Source organism: Hyperolius riggenbachi, chromosome 2, assembly GCF_040937935.1.
Source record: "Hyperolius riggenbachi isolate aHypRig1 chromosome 2, aHypRig1.pri, whole genome shotgun sequence".
NCBI lineage: Eukaryota > Metazoa > Chordata > Amphibia > Anura > Hyperoliidae > Hyperolius > Hyperolius riggenbachi.
Window position 1 is genome coordinate 212,900,224 of NC_090647.1, and position 21,136 is coordinate 212,921,359.

Sequence of the window (21,136 nt, forward strand, 5' to 3'; positions counted from 1 at the left end):
CCACCTTGCGGCCGCTGATCAATGTTGGGCGGTTAAACACATTTTTCAGTAAATAAAATACATATATTTTCACAGTTCTGTACATCAGTCCTGAAAGGGGGACATATGAGGAAGAAAGAGGGACAGGGTTCCCTAAGAGGGACTGTCCCCCCAAAAGTTGGGAGCTATGGCTTCAGTTCAAGCAAGTGAAGTGTGGTCCAGTGTCAGTCGAGGAGCAGAAATGCAGACATCAAACCAACAAACGTTGATTCCAGTGATACCTTTAAAGAAACACTGAAGCCAGTTTAAAAACGGCTTTTTACCTTTTATTTATGTGAGGCATGTTACTGCTAAACCGCTGCTAAAACCCTGCTAAAAAAAACTGCTAAACCGCTGCTATCCCACGGCAGAACGAGGGGTCTTTACCCCCCCAAATCCCCCCTGCAAAATCCACTACTTTCTTGGTCTTGGATTTTGCTGCTCATGGAGGCAGAGCTTTCGGCTGCAGCTCTGCCTCCATGCGCGTCAATCAGCCACGGATCTCCGCCTCTCCCCCCTGCCCCTCTCAGTGAAACAAGACAGAGGGGCAGGCGGAGATACAAGCTGATAGATGCGTGGAGAGGCAGAGCTGCAGCTGAAAGCTCTGCCTCTCACGGAAGCGCTCCCTGCAGTGTGCCCTAGGGGATTTGGGGGGTAAAGACCCCTCGTTCTGCCGCGGGATAGCGGCGTTTTAGCAGGGGCAAACATGCCTTACATAAATAAAAGGTAAAAAGCTGTTTTTAAACTGGCTTCAGTGTCTCTTCAATGCCTAACTGTACATGGTTTATTGCAAGCTTTCGAAACCTTAAGTTTCTTCAAGCATTATACAGAACTGGATCTGAACTGTATTGTACTGTTCTGATACAGATCTCTATAATGCCTGAAGAAGAAATTTAACGTTTCGAAAGCTTGCAATAAACCATGTACAGTTAGTAATTGAAGGTATCGCCGGAATCAATGTTTGCTGTCTCCACTTCACTAAGCCCTGCTAGGTAAGTGTCACTTACCATCTGGGAGCAGGTCAGCGGTGAGGCAGGGAGCTGTGTGTATGAGTCGGGGGTTTTCTGTCCAGTGCATCCCCCACATCCCTTTACAAACAAATAAACAAACACAGAACATTTATATTGCGCCTTTCTCCTGGCAGACTCAAAGCACCAGATCTGCAGCCACTAGAGCGCTCTCTATAGGCAGTAGCAGTGTTAGGAAGACTTGCCCAAGGTCTCCTACTGAATAGGTGCTGGCTTACTGAACAGGCAGAGCTGAGAATCGAACCCAGCTCCTGTGTCAGAGGCTGAACCCATACACTATCCAGCCACCACTTTATGCTGGGGATACACGGTGCGTTTCTGTACTGTGTATCGAATGCTGGGGATACGCGGTACGTTTCTGTACCGTGTATCGGCCAGCTGATAATATTCAGCTGGCCCGATCAAGCCGCTCAACTCCCACCCGCGGACAATGGCAGGGAATCGAGCGATGATAAGGAAGCGCCGGCGGGGGCGAGCGGCAATCGATCCGCGGGGACGCGGCGGGGGTCGATCCGGCGGCTAATCGAGCCGCCGGTCGACCCGTGTATCCCCAGCATCAGATCTGCTGCAGCCACCAAGGGAAGTTCTTATCTATAATAGTATACAGATTTTCACATCTAAAGGGATGCAGAAAAGCCTCAAAATGTCATTTTCCCCTGCTCTGCTACAGAATAGACCCACCTTCCACCATGTCAGATCAAATCAGCTTAAAGGGGAACTGAAGAGAGAGGTATATGGAGGCTGCCATGTTTATTTCCTTTTAACCTCTTGAGGACCATGGGCTTTACCCCCCCCCCCCCCCCCCAAAGACCAGGCTATTTTGGTCAAAAAAGGCCACTGCAGCTTTAAGGCCAAACTGCAGGGCCGCACAACACCGCACACCAGTGATTTCTCCCCCCTTTTCTCCCCACCAACAGAGCTTTCTGTTGGTGGGGTCTGATCGACGCCCCCCCCCCCCCCACGTGTTTGTTGTAAACATTGTGGTTTTTAGAAAAAATAAATGTGAATTTTTTTCGCTTTCTTTTTCCTCCCTCCCACCAACCCCACAGCCAGCCAATAATGGCGATCGGCTGTCATAGGCTTCTGCCTATTAGAGCCGATCGCTCTCTAGTGTCCCATGGGGACAGCCGTGTCGCACGGCTGTCCCTAGTACAGCGCTGCTGCTGATCGCAGCGCTGTACAATGTAATTAAACGGCGATTCCGCCGTCTAACAGTCTCCCGAGCGGCAACGGCCGCTCGGAGACTGAAGGTGGAGCTCCGCCCACTAACAGGAGATGCGCGTGCAGCGTGCGCACGATCTCCTGCACTGCGAGCCCCGAGGACTTTATGCCATTCGGCGTTAGCTGGTCCTGGGGCTGCCGCCGCGGCCACACACATCGGCGTGACGCGGTTGGCAAGCGGTTAAGCAATACCAGTTGCCTGGCAGCCCTGCTGGTCTATTTCTCTGCAGTAGTATCTGAATAACACCAGAAACAAGCATGCAGCTAGTCTTGTCAGATCTGACATTAATGACAGAAACGCCTGATCTGCTGCATGCTTGTTCGGGGGCTATGGCTAATAGTATTATAGGCAGAGGATCAGCAGGACAGCCAGGCAAATGGTATTGCTTAAAAGGAAATAAACATGGCAGCCTCCATATACCTCTCTCTTCAGTTCCCCTTTAAGGAGCAGGGCTGTGTGGATTTCTTTATTGGCTGCCTAGCTCTCCCTGTTGCCTGTCAAATCCACCGCACAGAGAGAGCATGGAGAGAGTGAGTTATCAGCTGGTAAGAGCTGGAGAAGAATATCGAACACTTCTGCTTGATTTTTGTCTAATGCTTTAATCTTAATAATTTACCGCACAAATCTGTAATTTACCTCACTAATCGGTAATTTTACTATTCAGTGTGGCAATAGGTTTAGTGAATTACGATTTGGGAAGGTGACTGATAAAATCAGCTGTTTTCTGCATTACCTGTAATGCTTAGTGAATTGAGGCCACCAATCCCCCCCCCCCCCCCATTATTATTTTCCAGTAAGGTCCCTCTGTAAGCTGGCTATACATATTACAGTGTGTGCAAATGTACCCATAAGTATGTAGTGTTAGTGTTCACAGCCCTAGTATAACATGAATAAACGATTTAGTTTTGCCACATGAGCATATTGTAAGGGCTGATTCACACGCTTTTTTTGATCGTCCGGCAATCAGCAAAGTGTTGTGACTAATCCCTATAGGATCATTCTCACTGCAGCGTTTGTGATTTGCATAAATTGCAAACAGTCTGAATGCAGCATTTTGGGGGCAATTGTGTTGGATTCTCGTTCTATTCAATGGGAATTGTAAATCGCAAATGCAAATTAGGATTGCAACTGGTGCTCTGCGCTCCCAGTGTGAACTAACTCTCAGGGCCTGCCTACAAACATTGTACAATTAGACTGTAGAGAGCTTAGCTCCTTGCCCTTCCTGTGAATGGTGACACCAGAGAAATCCAGGTATTATTTGGGATATCTTCAGGTGACAGTCTTCCTGCCTCTGCTGTTCTCTGGTGATGCTTCATCAACAATCAACTGTATTTCATTTATATGGCCAGATGTTTTTAGATACTCCATAGTGTAATGCTTCCAGATACTACATTTCTTTCCCTTTCCATAGACTACATGTCATCAGTACCTCCAACTGAAAAATAATTAAATGCTAACCTTTGTATAGTGCTTATCTACTATCAGAGCTCAGTAGGGGTGATCACTAGAGATCATGTTGGTCAATAAAAAAAACAAAAAAAAACGATGGGGTTTGATCTGACTGGTAAGCTACACAGAACACTTTTTGATCCAAAGCCACACAAAATATTAAACGGTGTATAAGCATGTGGTAACTTCCCCCCCCCCCCCCCCAAAAAAAAAAAACCTGACTTAGGCTCCCTGCACACTGCAAATCCGTTTTCCGATTCAGATTCCGATTCCGTTTCTGATTCCGATTCCGTTTCCGATTTTCCTTGAATACATTCAACAGAAAAACGGATCAAAAAACGCAGCATGCAGTTAAGATTAAAAATCTGAATCGGAATCGGATGTAAAAACAGATTAAAAATCTGAATCTGATTTGCTTGCAGTGTGCAAGAGGCCTCAAGCCTCTTTCACAGTAGGACGTGGCGGTTTGATGCAACGTTACAGTCACAATGCAAATTAAAAAGCAATGCCCCAAAAAGTCGCAACGCAACTTAATGCCCCGTTACAGTTGCATACAGGCAATGAAATGTATGTTTCCAAGTCATTACTGAGCATGTGCAAACAGTCCAATGCAGCTAATAACGTGTATAACACACTGCATGCAGTACTTTCACTTAATGCGCAGCGTAAGTCACCAACGCAACGTGTGCACTGTGAATAGGGCATTGATTTTTCATTGCAGTGAGTTATTCTGCGTTAAATGTTGTTTTTAACGCCGCACTGTGAAAGAGGCCTTAAGGCTGCACACCCAAGAGCGCTTCTGAGTGTTTTTAAAAACGCCAGCGCATTGAAAAGCATTTGGCTAATGTATTTGACTGGGATGGATCACCCCAGAGCAATGTGATTTTCTTCCAAACGCGGGTCTGCGCTTTTCAATTCAGCCTCAATGTTAAGTATAGGAAAGTGGAAAATCGCTCTGAAAAGCTCTAAAACGGAGCGATTTTCCAAGCGTTTGTTACAGAAGCTGTTCAGTTCTAGCTCTACTGTAACCAAAAAAAAAAAACAGCTACACCAAAACGCTCAACAAATCACTAGGCACATGCCAAGAAACATCACTTCAAAAAGTGCTGAGCGTTTGTGATTACGCTAGCGCTTTTTGGTGTGCACTGGCCCTGAAAAGAGTTCTGCCCTAAAGCTTAGAGCAGCGATGGAAATATACCAGTACCTGCATGAAGAGGTGACATTCAGTCACAAACTGTCCTTTTGTTATCGCCTTGAACTTGTCACACACATCTGGGAAATTTGAAGCTTCCAATATGAAAGCTTGGTATTGTTTTATTAATGTTAAGGCAACACGAAAAATGATTTTTGATTCCTCATAGAACAAACAGTCCCATATTCGTAACACAGTCTGTAAAGTACAAGGACAAAGATTATTCATTATACTGTTCAAAATAAGCTGTTCAAAGTATCTCTATTGCAAATTATTGAAAATGCACATACTTAGATGAAGCACACTTCCCCCAGAGTAAAAACGCACTACAAATGACTTTTCTCCTATGTTGCTGTCGCTTACAGTGGGCAGTATAAATATGACAGAGCTGACAGGTTATGGACTAGTCCATCTCTTCATGGTGGATTCTCAGCATTTATTCTTTACAAAAGCACTCCCTGCTGATTTGCACACTATTCTGGCAGGTAAACAGAGCAACTGCCATTCTGAAAGTGTATTTGAAAATAATGAAAGCCCCAAGAATCCCCCATGAATAGATAGAGAAGTCAAAAACCCATCAGATCTTCCAGATTTTTACTACCCACTACAAGTGATAGCAACTTAGGAGAAAGATCATTTATAGTGCATTTTAACCTGGGTAGTCTTCTGTTATAATAATATGTAACACAAAAATATCAGGATGAATGCTCTACCATTCCAGCTGAAAAATAATTGTATGTGACAAAGCCTCCCCGGCCTCTGCTTTTGGGGAAGCACTTCTGAAATTCAGAGCTTCTACTCGGCTCTTTCCCAACCTTCTTCTGAACAAAACTTTTGTTCCTCCCCTTTCAGTGGGAATTTGCAATCCTTTTCTGCTGACCTTGGTAACACTGTCTAGCTCAAACCTAAATGTTAGACCTCCTTCAAATGGTAATGCGAATGACTGGCCAGTTTTGTAGGTACGCTCTTCTACTATATGGAAGTGGTACAATCTGTTCATAGTATCTACAATTTATTTCCCCTCATACTACATGGAGGTGGTAAAACTGGCCAATCCAAATTGGATGCATGTATGCACCCATAGACACCTAGGACTGAGATGCAAAGTTTCCTCAGAAAGCCACTGTACATTCCTGAAGAAAGGTGTACATTTGTTACAGGAGGCTGCCATTAGCAGACCCTGCCCATCTCTTGTTAAATACAAAGCTGAACAATTGCTACATAAAAAATACAGTAACATCCAAATATTAATAAATCATCACATGAGAATGAGGTGTTTGTAAGGGTTAATACAAAATTCATACTCTTTACAATCTAACTAGCGTGCTGAACTTTTATCTGAAAACAATGAAAATATGGCCTCAAACGATCAACTTTTTTTTCCCTGTAGTTCCAAAGGTAACCATATGACAGTCATCCATGCCTCATGGACTTTCCACACTAAAATAAAGCACTGATATCCTTAGAACTGGCTGATGATTACCCAAGTAGTACATATTAACCAAGTTGGGCTCTTACAATTATTAAATGCATTAGCTGTGCTCAATTGTACACTTATAGTGTATGTAATAGAAACCTGGACTCTGAAGTGCTGCAGAATATGCTTGAGCTATATAAATGCTAATTAACAATGAAGAAAACTTCTGCATTATTACTAAAATACAAATAATCTCTAGTTTCATGGATAGCTTTAGCAGACATTGGCACATTGTATTATGAAATGAGTGCAAATGACTCCACAGCTAGATTTTGTACCTTTTTTTGGTGTATAGTATGCAGTTTAGGGAGAATGACTTGAATTTACTGAAACTTTAAAGTAATCAATCTACTAAACCAATGTTTTTAGCCATTCTCAGAGCAAAAAGGAACTTGCAAGGCATCCCTATCCTGGCACTGTGATTTATGATAGGTACCTTCCGTGTATATGTCCCAAGCCAGTAACAGCTGCTGCCCCCCATCTGTTAAATCACGAGGGCTGTGGAGTTGAAGTCCAGGAGTCGGGGCTATTTTTATTATACCTGGAGTTGGTTGTTTCATAAACTGAGGAGTTTAGGTCGGATGGTTTTTGTACACATTTCATAGCTCTGCAAGCACGGTGGAGTAAGAGTCGAGGAGGCGGAGCAATTTTGGGTACCTGGAGTTGGTGGTTTCATAAACTGAGTACTTGGATGAATTTTGTACCAACTCCATGGCCCTGTAGATCACAATGCTGTTTTCACTCAATGCTCTATTCTGCCTTACTGTGAATGAAGTATAATGTTTTATGTTTTTGAGAAGCAATATCTGAGGAGCAGCACATCTAAAACTCTATTGTTTTATCTCCAGTTATGGAAATGTCCACTCTAGTAGATACGGATTGCTGGTTTTAGTAGAGCATTTCAACTTTCACATACTCAAATAGCAATGCTCTATGCAGGTGGACTTACCTCTACCGGGAGGATGTCTATGAACAAGCAAATAAACCAACGCGAGACCACAAGTGTCCACATCACCCCGTGTTTTTCCATCAACTCCGCTACCGCTGGAATCTTCATTTTTACAAGGTCTCCCAATACCTCTTGATCTACCTTAAGACCAGTCATTGCTGGGCTGTAATAGTCTGTTGTGGGAAAGATTTAATAGGAATTAATGTTTATCACAGCACATCCAAATCTTTTGTCAGGCAAGACATTTTACCCATACTGTATACCAACTGTATGTGTAGCTGTGTGCCAGGAGTAAATGGTCAATCCAATGCAAATAATTCAAAGTTAAAGCGGATCCGAGATGAAAAACTAACTATAACAAGTAACTTGTCTATATATCTTATGTACAGTTTAGATGGTTTAAAAAGCAAATCTGTCTGCATACGGCTTTAATAGAATACGATTATTGATACAATGAGGGCAGCCATGTTGTTTGTAAACATTACACAGAGGCAGGCTTATCTGCACCATCAGCACTCAGACTGAACAAAACCTAATTCCTGCTTCCTCCTCCCCTCTGCCTCTGAAATTTCTGGCTAGTAATACCTCCCCCTCCTCCTGCTTAGACTGAGCTCCCATGAGCGCTTGCTACTGCCAAGGCTCTCTGAAAACTGTGGGTGGGGCTTATTTACTTTATAGGGAATTAGAGTATTAAAACAAAAAAGTATTTGGCTTGAGGAATGCCCTATAAACTATAGGAAAGAACCACAATTATGCAATGTGTAAAAGTTCATCTCGGATCCACTTTAACTTCATTTATAAAGTGCTTACATATTACGCAGTGCTGTAAAACAGTTAGGGCTGGAGATATGAAGATGGCAGCTAAGCATTGGTGGACAAATGGAACTTTAAAACCTGCTTGAATGACTTGAAGGTGGGGGCTGGCCTGAGTGGGGAATGAAGGAGTTCCATAAAGTAGGGGCTGCTCTGGAGAAGTGATCCAAGAGGTGGGGGGACATCTGTAGAGTGCTGGAGGAACAGATGCAGCTTGAAAATGAACCAACACAGAAGAGATTTGCATAATTCTGCATCAGCTGATCTTATTGACCATCCCAAGCTGATCTCATTGACCATCCCCAAACAGGAGTCTGGCTTCAAAGTAATACTGAAACCAAACATAAAACCTGCCAGCGTAGTCTAACTGGAGAAAAGAAAAAAAAAAAAAAGAGAAATAAGTTACGGTAAATTACAAATGCTTTCTTCTACTATACAGTGGAGGAAATAATTATTTGACCCCTCACTGATTTTGTAAGTTTGTCCAATGACAAAGAAATGAAAAGTTTTTAGAACAGTATCATTTCAATGGTAGGTTTATTTTAACAGTGGCAGATAGCACATAAAAAGGAAAAATCGAAAAAATAACCTTAAATAAAAGATAGCAACTGATTTGCATTTCATTGAGTGAAATACGTTTTTGAACCCCTACCAACCATTAAGAGTTCTGGCTCCCACAGAGTGGTTAGACACTTCTACTTAGTCAGTCACCCTCATTAAGGACACCTGTCTTAACTAGTCACCTGTATAAAAGACACCTGTCCACAGAATCAATCAATCAAGCAGACTCCAAACTCTCCAACATGGGAAAGACCAAAGAGCTGTCCAAGGATGTCAGAGACAAAATTGTAGACCTGCACAAGGCTGGAATGGGCTACAAAACCATTAGCAAGAAGCGGGGAGAGAAGGTGACAACTGTTGGTGCGATTGTTCAAAAATGGAAGGAGCACAAAATGACCATCAATCAACCTCGCTCTGGGGCTCCACGCAAGATCTCACCTCGTGGGGTGTCAATGGTTCTGAGAAAGGTGAAAAAGCATCCTAGAACTACACGGGAGGAGTTAGTGAATGACCTCAAATTAGCAGGGACCACAGTCACCAAGAAAACCATTGGAAACACATTAAACCGCAATGGATTAAAATCCTGCAGGACTCGCAAGGTCCCCCTGCTCAAGAAGGCACATGTGCAGGCCCGTCTGAAGTGTGCCAATGAACACCTGAATGATTCTGTGAGTGACTGGGAGAAGGTGCTGTGGTCTGATGAGACCAAAATAGAGCTCTTTGGCATTAACTCAACTCGCTGTGTTTGGAGGAAGAAAAATGCTGCCTATGACCCCCAAAACACCGTCACCACCGTCAAGCATGGGGGTGGAAACATTTTGCTTTGCTTTGGGGGTGTTTTTCTGCTAAGGGCACAGGACAACTTAATCGCATTAACGGGAAAATGGACGGAGCCATGTATCGTGAAATCCTGCTTCCCTCTGCCAGGAAACTGAAAATGGGTCGTGGATGGGTGTTCCAGCACGACAATGACCCAAAACATACAGCAAAGGCAACAAAGGAGTGGCTCAAGAAGAAGCACATTAAGGTCATGGAGTGGCCTAGTCAGTCTCCGGACCTTAATCCAATAGAAAACCTATGGAGGGAGCTCAAGCTCAGAGTTGCACAGAGACAGCCTCGAAAACTTAGGGATTTAGAGATGATGTGCAAAGAGGAGTGGACCAACATTCCTCCTAAAATGTGTGCAAACTTGGTCATCAATTACAAGAAACGTTTGACCTCTGTGCTGGCAAACAAGGGTTTTTCCACTAAGTATTAAGTCTTTTGTTAGAGGGTTCAAAAACTTATTTCACTCAATGAAATGCAAATCAGTTGCTATCTTTTATTTAAGGTAATTTTTTCGATTTTCCTTTTGATGTGCTATCTGCCACTGTTAAAATAAACCTACCATTGAAATGATACTGTTCTGAGACTTTTCATTTCTTTGTCATTGGACAAACTTACAAAATCAGTGAGGGGTCAAATAATTATTTCCTCCACTGTATATGGAGAGTAGGGGCATTTATGCTGAACAATGAGACAGGAGGGGTGGTTTTGAAGAAAAGCTTCAGGAGAAACATTCTGCTAACTGATCCATTAGGAGATTCCATAGCTCTATATCCCTTCATACATGACACTGGTACATGCGTATGGGTGCGCAATACAAAACAGGCAGCATTGCCACAGGTAACACACTTTGCATTCCCTTGAAAGATGACAGGAAATAACCCACTGATTATTTACTCTGTTCAGGGTCACTTAAATAATACTATAGCGTACTGCGGACATTTGTACATAAACTACTATTGTCCCTTTTTTTATACATTTGATAATAAAACCATATGCAGCATGTCAGGGTTCAAAGAGTATTTCCAGCGTCCTCACCGGACCTTAGGCATTTCATTTTTATCTTCTAGTAAACCAAATCAGATTAGAAGATGTGCAGGGAAAGCCTTCATCCTGTCACCATTGTCTTATGACAGCACAGCATAGATAAAGCAGAATGTGACCAGCGCATTACATTTCCTCCAACGTTCAGGACAAAGGTTTTGTGCTGTTGGGCAAAAAATACACCAGAGATAACGTAGCAAACTAGTTTAAGATTTATTATTATTAGCAGAGGTATGGCTGACCTTGTTGTTTATTTACAGGTGTGCAAGGACAAGATCACAACCATGAACTATTATTTCCGACAACAGCTAAAACCCCGAAGGCTAATAGACTCGGTAGCTAATCTTACCTAACTAGCTTACAATGCCTGCTGCCAGATGGTTCATTATTTGTTACCAGTAAGCAGGACATTTTGCTCAGTCCACATTAGGCAAGTGCATGTTCACTGGAATCTTCTGCATATAGTCAAGTCAGCTAGGACATAGCGGTCAATATGCACTGATTACTAATATACTGACATGGTTCCGGAATGCATTGTTTATTACAGGTTATAAGTAAAGGGGAATGCACATTGCCAAGTTTATTCAGTGAGGCATCAGCAAAAATGAAATTTTAATTGAATTAACTGAAACACATGTCTTAATTAGCCAGTGTCTATGAGATGCAAATAATTCTGGTTTGCATGCAGATTTAATATAAACTGTAAACAGCTTGGAATTGGACCAATCAAATTCCAGATATGGAACATAGATTGTTAATGCATCTCATCTTTATTCCTTATGCGTTTTAATTACAGTAAACACATCTGGCTTGTAGATGCAGGTTACTTATAACAATGCATCTTTTTAATTAAATAAACTGAAGAGCAGGCAAAATATGCATTACCTTCCTTAGGTATGCTATGTACACACCATACAATTTTCTGATATATTTACTGCCAGATCGACTATTTCCAACAGATCCAATCTGATTTCTGATCGATTTTCCATTCACTTCTAAACCAAATCGATCAGAAATCAAATCGGACCTGTTAGAAATAGTCAGTCAACCTGACAGTAAATCTGTCAGAAAATTGAAGCCTATGACAGCCGATCACTGGGAGGGTAGGGAAAAAATAAATAGTAATATTTATTATTAAAAACAGGAAATATAAAAAAAAATAAAATAAATAATTATTAATAATAATAATAATAATAATAAACATCCTGGGAGCGATCCTCGCCCACCAACAGAAAGCTCTGTTGGTGGGCAGAAAGGGGGGGTGGAATCACTTGAGCTGTATGGCCCTGCAGCGAGGCTTTAAAGCTGCAGTGGACCAATTAGTGAAAAATGGCCTGGTTACTAGGGAGGTTTAAGCCTGTGGTCCTTAAGTGGTTAAAGTGAACCAGAGAGAAAACATATTAAAAGATTTATACATACCTGGGGCTTCCTCCAGCCCCATCCGCACAGACCGCTCCCATGCCGTCGTCCTCAGTTTTCTATCTGCTGTACTGGGTCCCGTAACTTTGGCCAGTCTGCGCAAGCGCAGTGTGCTCTGTCCAGCGGAGAATAGTATTGCACCTACGCAGTACTATTCTCCGCTGGACAGAGCGCACTGCGCTTGCGCAGACTGGCCGAAGTTACGGGACCCAGTAAAGAAGATAGAGAAAACTGAGGACAGCGACATGGGAGCGGTCTGTGCGGATGGGGCTGGAGGAAGCCCCAGGTATGTATAAATCTTTTAATATGTTTTCTCTCTGGTTCACTTTAAACACGTAATGTGCTACTTACATAATGTGTATCTAGCTTTAGGCTTGCTAAACACCAGCAGTTGTGGATGTAAGCCTGACTTCAGGGGCATAAAGAGATAATTTTCATTTTCAGTAGCGGTGCATTGTGGGTAACCACAGTTGCACACTTAAAGCTGAATTATTGCAAATACCTTCTGTAGTTTCTGAAGGCAAATTACACTGAAATGTATTTTGTGTCCCCATTTCCCAAGGTAGTATTTATATAGCGCTGACACAGTTATAGGTCTATTATAGTTTAGGGCTGATTTTAGAGGGAAGAAAATTAACTTATCTATGTTTTTGGGATGTGGGAGGAAATAGTGGGATGGAAATGAAGAAATGGTGTATTTTTCCCCCTAAAAACTGCATAGAGAATATCATTACTTAAAAAAAAAAAACTCTAAAAGCCTAATTTCTGGTGAAAAACAAACAAACCAAGATATAGATCATTTAAGTGTGATAAGTAGTAATAAAGTTCTAGGTGAATGAATGGGAAGAGCGTGAAATGTGAGGGTTGCTCTGATTTTAACGGGGGGGGGGGGGGAATCTGTGGTAGGGAAGTGGTTAAACCTCAAATGGAACCATTCATGATAATAGAGTTTTGAACAAAACTCCCATTAGCAAGTGATATGATCTCTGCAACAACAGGCTGCAATAAAACCGGCTTTTGCAGGGATGCGCTTAACATGCGACCTTGCTCTGTGTTACAAGTGGCTTGAAAACGTGCTGCCAAGAATAAGGCCTCCAGTACAGCAATACTAATACTTGTAATCTACTTATTGCAAGCTCCAGATCAGTAGTAGCCAGAAATACAATGCTAATCTTTAAATGCCTCTGTTCCTGGTGTTCACTCCCTTCTTGTTGATGACAAGCACCTAAGGGTCAAGAGTAGAACATTACTATAGCTTCTCACCTCGGCTGTCCGCTAGCATGCTATAATCTCTCTGCTTCACAGCGCTACAACCACATCGCACCATCCAGCTTCGGCAAGTCTGCATGGCATTAAAGGTTTACACATTATAGAGCACTGACACTTTAAGGGCTTGTTCACACTATGAACCTTTGCATTTTTTTTTTTAAGCGCTGGCGATTTTAGAAAATTCCCTAAAAGTGCTTTTGCAATGATTCCCTATGAGAGTGTTCACATATGAGCAGTTTGCCAAAAGCGCTGCCTGTACCATTTTGTGAGTGCTTCGGTTCAATGGAAGGTATAGGGAAAATCGCGAAGCTCTTGAAAAAGCGCTTAGTATAGCGATTTACCTAGCGCTTTTATGAATAAATGCATTGTATTTATTCATTTCCAGGTGAAAGAGTTCACTTCCTGATTGACATCAGGAAGTGAAAAAACAAAAAGCGCTTACACAAAATCGCTCAACGCCCAGAAAACGCCGGGAATCGCTTGAAAAAAAAATCACGCACAAAAGTGCTCAGCACTTGCGATTTATAATGCGAACATAGCTTAAGTGTAACTCTTTACACTCCCCATCAATTGTATCTCAGTGGGGGTTACAATCGAATGCCTACCGATCTACTTACAGAAAGGCAATAAGCCTATCAGGGTGTTTGGGGTGAGGTTCATATACTGCATTTAATGCTCCCAAATAAATCCACAATTAATCAGGCATTATGCCCTTCAGTTCAATACCAGGATGCCTGCTTCAAGGTGGCCTGAAAAATGATCAGCAGCAAGGCAGTGGCTGATTTGCCAGATACAGGCCCAGGCATCATATAGGCTGTTGTAGTGTGACTGGATATGGGGGTCACTTCAGACTCAGGCTATAGCCACCTCCAATTACATGGCTTCCTCTGCTTTCTTTGCATCAATGCTTCTGATGAAAATGTTCCTAACTAGAGCAGAGACTGGCTATGAGGACATTGTATCCAGACAGCAAATTTGAGTTCACATCACAGATCATGCTGGTGGCACTTGTCTAACATGATCACACCCTGGCCTATGCATTGCTGCATGAGCTGGTATGACATAGTGGAGGGCATGGCTGAATAACTTTGGAACCACACAGGTCTCACAAACATCCCATTTACTACATAGTGTATAAAGGTTTAACATTTTTAGATCAAACAGAGTTTCTTTTTTAATCTCTGTACAAACTGGAAATATTGGAAATATTATGGGTATTCTGGGAGCTCCAGTACCTTAATAGTGTACCATCATCGTGGCTGGAAGCATGCCAAACACAAACATTGCAGGAGTTTAGAAAATCACAGCTAGCTGCAGAGTAATGGGCAAAGTGATGTTTTCATTTCTAACAGTCAAAGTAAGACCAACCTTTCAGTATAATGAACTCTCTTGCTGTATAAACACCTCTCATTACATACTGAATACATTATTCTAAGTTGACCACCAGCCAAAGCCAAATTCCTGTACTCGTGAAGTGAGCGATTAATGCCACATATTGTCTCACAGAGAACTCACAAGCCATCTATCCCCAGTCTAGTCCAAATTCATTTGGGAGTAAACAAGCTGGAGTAATCTAAAGCCCTGTACACACAACTCAGCCAAAGCGGCATATATATATATCTATATATATATCTATATATATATATATATATATCTCTCTCTCTCTATCTATCTATCTATCTATCTATCTATCTATCTATCTATCTATCTATCTATCTATCTATCTATCTATCTATCTATCTATCTATCTATCTATCTATCTATCTATCTATCTCTCTATCTATCTATCTATATATATATATATATATATATCTCTTAACACGTCATTAGCCTGCAGGACAACAATGTTTATGTCAGCCTCAGCCCAGCCATGCCACTGAAGCGATCAGGATCTGACAGGTCACATACCTTGTATGTGTGTACAAGGCCTACATGATCATTGCCAATTATTTTACTGCATTATAGACTGAGTTTCGAGGGGAGGGGGGATTGGGGACAGGAGGGGGGCGTGCACCGGGAGGCAAAGTCACCACAACTGGAATGGCGGGCTATTCATATTGGCAGGTCTTTGTATGATAGGCACTCTGTATTTTTCCGTCCTTGCACTTTATATACAAATCGGAGACCGATCACAAAATGCAGCAAATCCCGTGTAGTAGTGTACACAGCCCTTTGCATTTCCCCGAAATCTAAACAGGATGCAAAGAAATGTATTTTCAACTTTGTTCTAAACATGCCTTGCTAAAGATTGCACAACATTTCTAAATAAGCCTTGAGAATTACAGCACAATTTAAGTGTTGTTGTTCCAACACCAAATAGTTTGATAAGATGACCAAGTTGTTCTAACTATAGCAGGTTCAAGGACAGAAGAACATTCTCAAAAAGTCCCATGTGTGAATCACTGAAGATCTGTTTAAGCTGAACACAAAGGGCCCATTCACACGTCAGCATCGCTGAAAAATACGCTTGTACAATGAAGAGTGTATGGAAGTGTTCTCATCTAAGCGATTTGCTGAAACGCGTTACCTGCAGCATTTTCTGAGCGATTAGCATTTCAATGTTAAGTATAGGAGCGCTGGCAAATCGCTCTGGAAGCGCTGGCCTGTTCACAAGCAACAGAGTTTTTCCAGCGATTTTACCCATCAAACCTTGCAGTTTACCTACAAAACACCTCTTTTTCCTGTGCAGATGTCATTTCATGTTTATGGAAGACAGACACAGCTTGTTGAACTAGAAATTGCATAACGCTAATCCCCGAAAAAACGCATTCTGTACAGTGAAAAATTGCTAGAAAATCTCTAGGAAAAATGCTGGAGAACTTCAGAAAATCATTCAGCATTTAAGATTGCGTTTAGCGATTTCTACTGTGAATCGGCCCTAAATGTCCTCTACCTTACTGCTGTAACCTCTAACAACCATTCACAATGAGAAAAAATATGAACATGCTACACCTATTTATAAAACATTTGCATGCGCCACACTGCCTTGCCCTTTACTTGGCCTCACCTAATCAATTAAACATTAAAGTACCGGTAAGTGTACACCAACGCTGAAAGGAGATGAGCAGCATAGTTAGTCTACAGCAAAACCACTGATTATACTTACATGTACACACTATATAACCTTAATAATTTCAAGTCCACCTCTGTGTAATTTCATTTTTTGGCTTTTTATTGAGGGCTCTATCACACTAGAGCTGATTTCTGATTTGACGGAAAGTCAATAGTTTGCAATTTTCTAGGTAAACTGAAAGTCCATAGGCAAGTTGTGTAGTCCTCCTAACAATTGTTTTATAATTCAACATGTTACCATTCTCACTAATGATGTTAAAAGGCAGGAGGAAGAGCATATTCATCACCTCTTATTAATAACCCCACCCTTCTCACATTAATACACAAGTAGAGAGAGAATTTAATATCACAAATACAAATGTCAAAGATTGCAAATGGGAAAAAATATGCATTAACTAAACTGTTCCTTTGAGGCCCTGTGCACACTGCGTCGCTACTCTGTACACTTTCCTGACGTTGCAAGGTTCATGTGATGCGTCACGGTGTCCTGGAAACATCCAAACTGCAAGGCTTCAGCGCCTTTCCGCATGATCTGTGCCTAACACACGGATTTTGTATTATTGCAAGTCAATGGGCAACACAGCAAGTGAGCACAACTGGGAGCATGGTGCAATGTGGTGCACATGCGCGGACCGACGGGAATCTCATTGAGGTACTTCCCTCCCAGCAGGGAGTACGTCACTAACCAGGGGCCGGGCCTATGCATATGACCCTGTTCAGCGACGTGAAGCAGGGTCATATGAAGGCTCATTTCTTGCACTGCAAATAGGTGTGCAACTGGCCTCAAAGATTCTCCACAGCCATGCAAAACTCAATGATGTAATAGATCGGTCGGCAATGTGCGGTAATCTCACTATTGGCTGCAAGGCAAACAATAAGTGAGGCTTCTCTAGTGCTCACTTCCTGCGGCCGACATAAAAATTGCACTAAAGTGTACTGAAAAAAAATACTCTGTACATACGCACCGCAAACATTTTTAAAATATGTGCGTCGCGATTGACTTACATGACTTCCAGTTGCCGCATGTCTCAGCAGATATTGAACGCTAACGCGCTGTTGCTTTCGCGTCAAATGCAACGCTTCCGCCACATCGCACCAGGTATGAAATGTCCTATAGGTTTTCATTGCTTTAGCGTTACCCTAAGGTAAAAAAGGGTAATGCAATGAAAACACCGTAGTGTGAAAGGGCACTAAAGGTATATTATTGGCTATATAAAATCATAATTACTACTTTTTTTTTTTAAAGTGTAGCTGTGAGAATTTTTATTTTTTGCAAAGGGTACCTACCTTAGTAGAGAGAAGCTTCCCCCATCCTTCTACACCCCACCATTCCAGTGCTGGGACCCTGTGACCATGTCCCACGAGCTTGCCGAATATGAAGCCGCGGCCGTGCTCCCGCCCATATATGAGCACAGGAACAAGGATGGTATTTCACTGGAGAAAGGGCATTGGCCTGGAACATGCTAGCCATTTGGCATTTTTTATAAATGGTGAGGTCTATATTTAATTTGGAGATATCATTAATACAGTGTGATGCAAGTTTCAGAATCAGTTTTCACAGCAGGTAAGGTTATTTCGTTATAGATTTCCATTTTCAACGCAGGCCATTTTTCTCCTGGAAATCATAACACAATATGTAGTTATACATTATTCTGAAGATAGCAAAGTTTTATTTGTAATTTTCATTTAACTGTTAAATTTTACTACGCAGGTACTGCACATTTAATTGGACAATGTAAATAGCAACAAGGACTAAAAATTGCAGTAGATGCATGGTAGCAGCACGGTGGCGTAGTGGTTAGCGCTCTCGCCTTGCAGCGCTGGGTCCCTGGTTCGAATCCCAGCCAGGGCACTATCTGCAAAGAGTTTGTATGTTCTCTCCGTGTCTGCGTGGGTTTCCTCCGGGCACTCCAGTTTCCTCCCACACTCCAAAAACATACGGATAAGTTAATTGGCTCCCCCTAAAATTGGCCCTAGACTACAGTACTTACACTACATAATATAGACATATGGCAAAGGTAGGGATTAGATTGTGAGCTCCTTTGAGGGACAGTTAGTGACGAGATCTAAATATATATATACACTGTACAGCGCTGCGTAATATGTTGACGCTATATAAATACTAAATAATAATAATAATGGTACCCAGGGTAGTGAAGGGCCTGTTTTCTGTGTAAACCTGTAGCTGTACTCACCACTAGGGCACTTGGCATTTGCGGATTTCTAAATATCGGCAGTGACTGAAGGCGAATTTCCAATCTGCTACTAGCTCCATCTGTGCAGCTGGGTATTGCCCATCAATCACAGGCCAAGGAATTTCACAGCTGTAGTGACATAAGCTGGCTGCTAATCAGAGATTCTGCTCCAGTCATTTTGCTGGTATTCAGGACACAAAGCCACAAGCACACAGTCTAGACGCTCTCAGGAAAACTAAAGGCCCCCATACACTGGGCCGATTCCCGTCCGTTTCGACAGCAGATTCGATCCTGTGATCGAATCTGCTGCCAATCGCTTGCGCTAAACGCACCCGCCGATCCGATTTCCTCCCGAAATCGGATCGGTCCGTCGATCGCGCCGTGCGGGAAATTACCCTCGATCGCCCGGCGGTAGGAGCGCGTCGCTTGCGGCGTACGATTCGGGCCCGATGCGACGCATGTATACATTACCTGAAGCTGGCTCCGGGGTCCTCTTCTCCTCGCTGCACCGCATTTCCGCATGTCCCAGTGTACGCTATACTTCCTGTGTCACTCCGGTGACCAGGAAGTTGAAATAGAGGGCGCTCTATTTGAACTTCCTGGTCACGGATTAACACAGGAAGCGCCGGGATGGAGCAAGAACAGCGGTGCGGTGAAGCGCGGAGAAGACGCCCGGGAGCCAGCCTCAGGTAATGTATACGGGGGTTGGGAGACAGGCGGCAGAACAGCTCAGCAGATGGTGAATCGGTTTCAGGCTGAAATCGATTCACAATCTGTTTGCAGTAAAGGTGGCCATACGATCCCTCTCTGATCAGATTCGTTTAGATAGGGATCTGTCAGCTGGTCGATCTAATGGCACATCGACCAGTGTATGGTCACCTTAAGGCTATGTTTAAATAGTTAACAATGATGTCAAACTTTTTAATTAGCCAGGGAGCAGTTTTCTGCCTCTCGGGTTCTGTTACACAGCTTCTCTGCTCACTGAGATGGTGGCAAACATTAGGCACTTATTCACTGCTAGGTTTTACTGAACATGTGCATCACTGTGCACAGCTCATGGGGGAAAGAGAGAAAACAGGAGAGCAGCCCGATCTCATCTCACCATAAAGCTCTGCTGCATAATGAAGATCAAGAAAACCCATGTGCACTGCAGAAGTCAGGAAAAAAGGGGAAAAGAAAAAAAAAAAAAAAAAAAGGCAAGTCTTCACTTTCTACAGAATGAGTCCCCATAGCCTGGAAATCAATTCTGGGTGACAACCATATGAGCTCCAGGAGTACATACTGTATCTGCACTGTGACCAGGGGACTCAGGCAGATGATCGGCACGTCCTGCTACACAGCCTCACCCATACAACAAATATGCACAACCATTTGAAGAAAAACCTTGGATGTCTGCTGGACTTCATCCAAGACTTCAGCTTGTTGGAAGAACGCATGGAAAGTACAGTTGTGTTCAAAATTATTCAACCCCCAATGCTGTAAAGGGTTTTAGGGAATTTAGTGTACATTTGTAATTGTGTTCAGAATGAAATCTTACAAGGACTTTTTAAAGAACCAAATGCAACTAAAATGACATCAATTGTTTTTGTAATACAATATTAAATGTTTTTTTTTTTTGTGATTTCTTCATTGATACAATTATTCAACCCCTTAAAGCGGTATTGTCACCATAAAAATCAAATTTCAACAGCAACTGGTCTGAGTGTATTAAGTGATAAAGATGCTAATCCTTCATTCAAACCTTTTTCTGCTGTTATGGTTTGGAGTTATCACATACTTTAGGAGCACTGGCCCTAGTGCCAAAAAGTTGAATGCTGGGAGTTATTTTGCATGCTGGGAGTTCTTTTTATCTATAATATATTCCTCCTCTTCCATTTATTTCCCTGCCTAGCTGATCACTTGTGTTTACAAGCAAGGCTGAGGTGACTCAGTGATTGGATGTGTAAATAAAAAAAAAAAAGACTCTGGGAGGAGGGCAGCTAATGAATACACAATGAACAAGAGAAGGGAGGGGGGAAAACAAGAGTCAGGTAGGATATGATGTCAGCATTAGCTTGGCAAAATGGCCACTGCCTGCAATAGGATGTTCTGCTTTTCCTTTATAAAATTCACAGGAATCATTACGTGGATAGCACAATACATCTGTTATTTAAGTAGAAGTAGTATTTATCTACTTATATATGTGTTTTTTATTACTAGGTTAGCATGGGTGTCGCTTGTTCTTTAAAGGACTACCACTCTTAAGGTGGGCCATACACTGGTCGATTTGCCATCAGATCGACCAACAGATACATCCCTCTCTGATCGAATCTGATCAGAGAGGGATCGTATGGCTGCCTGTACTGCAAACCGATTGTAATTCGATCTCAGCATGAAACCGATCACAATCTGTGAAGATTGCAAAGATGTTAAAGAGACACTGGCAGGGAATGGCAGGAAGGGAATCAGCCCAAGCTGCACAAAATTTGCATTAAACTGCATGCAAGCTAAAATTAGCAGATTGCTTTCTGGTAATGATGGTCAATGAAACTGAATCTATTACAGAACAGAGATTAACCACTTAAGTACCAGCAGTCTCTGCTCCATTAAGGACCAGAGACTGA

The 21,136-nt window shown here is 42.4% G+C and overlaps 1 protein-coding gene across 1 annotated transcript in view; it reads right to left on the bottom strand.

Annotated features, from left to right (window-relative positions):
* GRTP1 (growth hormone regulated TBC protein 1) overlaps positions 1-21,136 on the bottom strand; it is a 69,385-nt gene that overhangs the window by 5,207 nt on the left and 43,042 nt on the right. Inside the window, exons 7-8 of the mRNA XM_068265263.1 lie at positions 7,336-7,508; positions 4,922-5,107 (exon numbers count right to left, since the gene is read on the bottom strand). Of these exons, the coding sequence (XP_068121364.1) occupies positions 4,922-5,107; positions 7,336-7,508 (359 nt within the window). The remainder of the gene's footprint in view (positions 1-4,921; positions 5,108-7,335; positions 7,509-21,136) is intronic.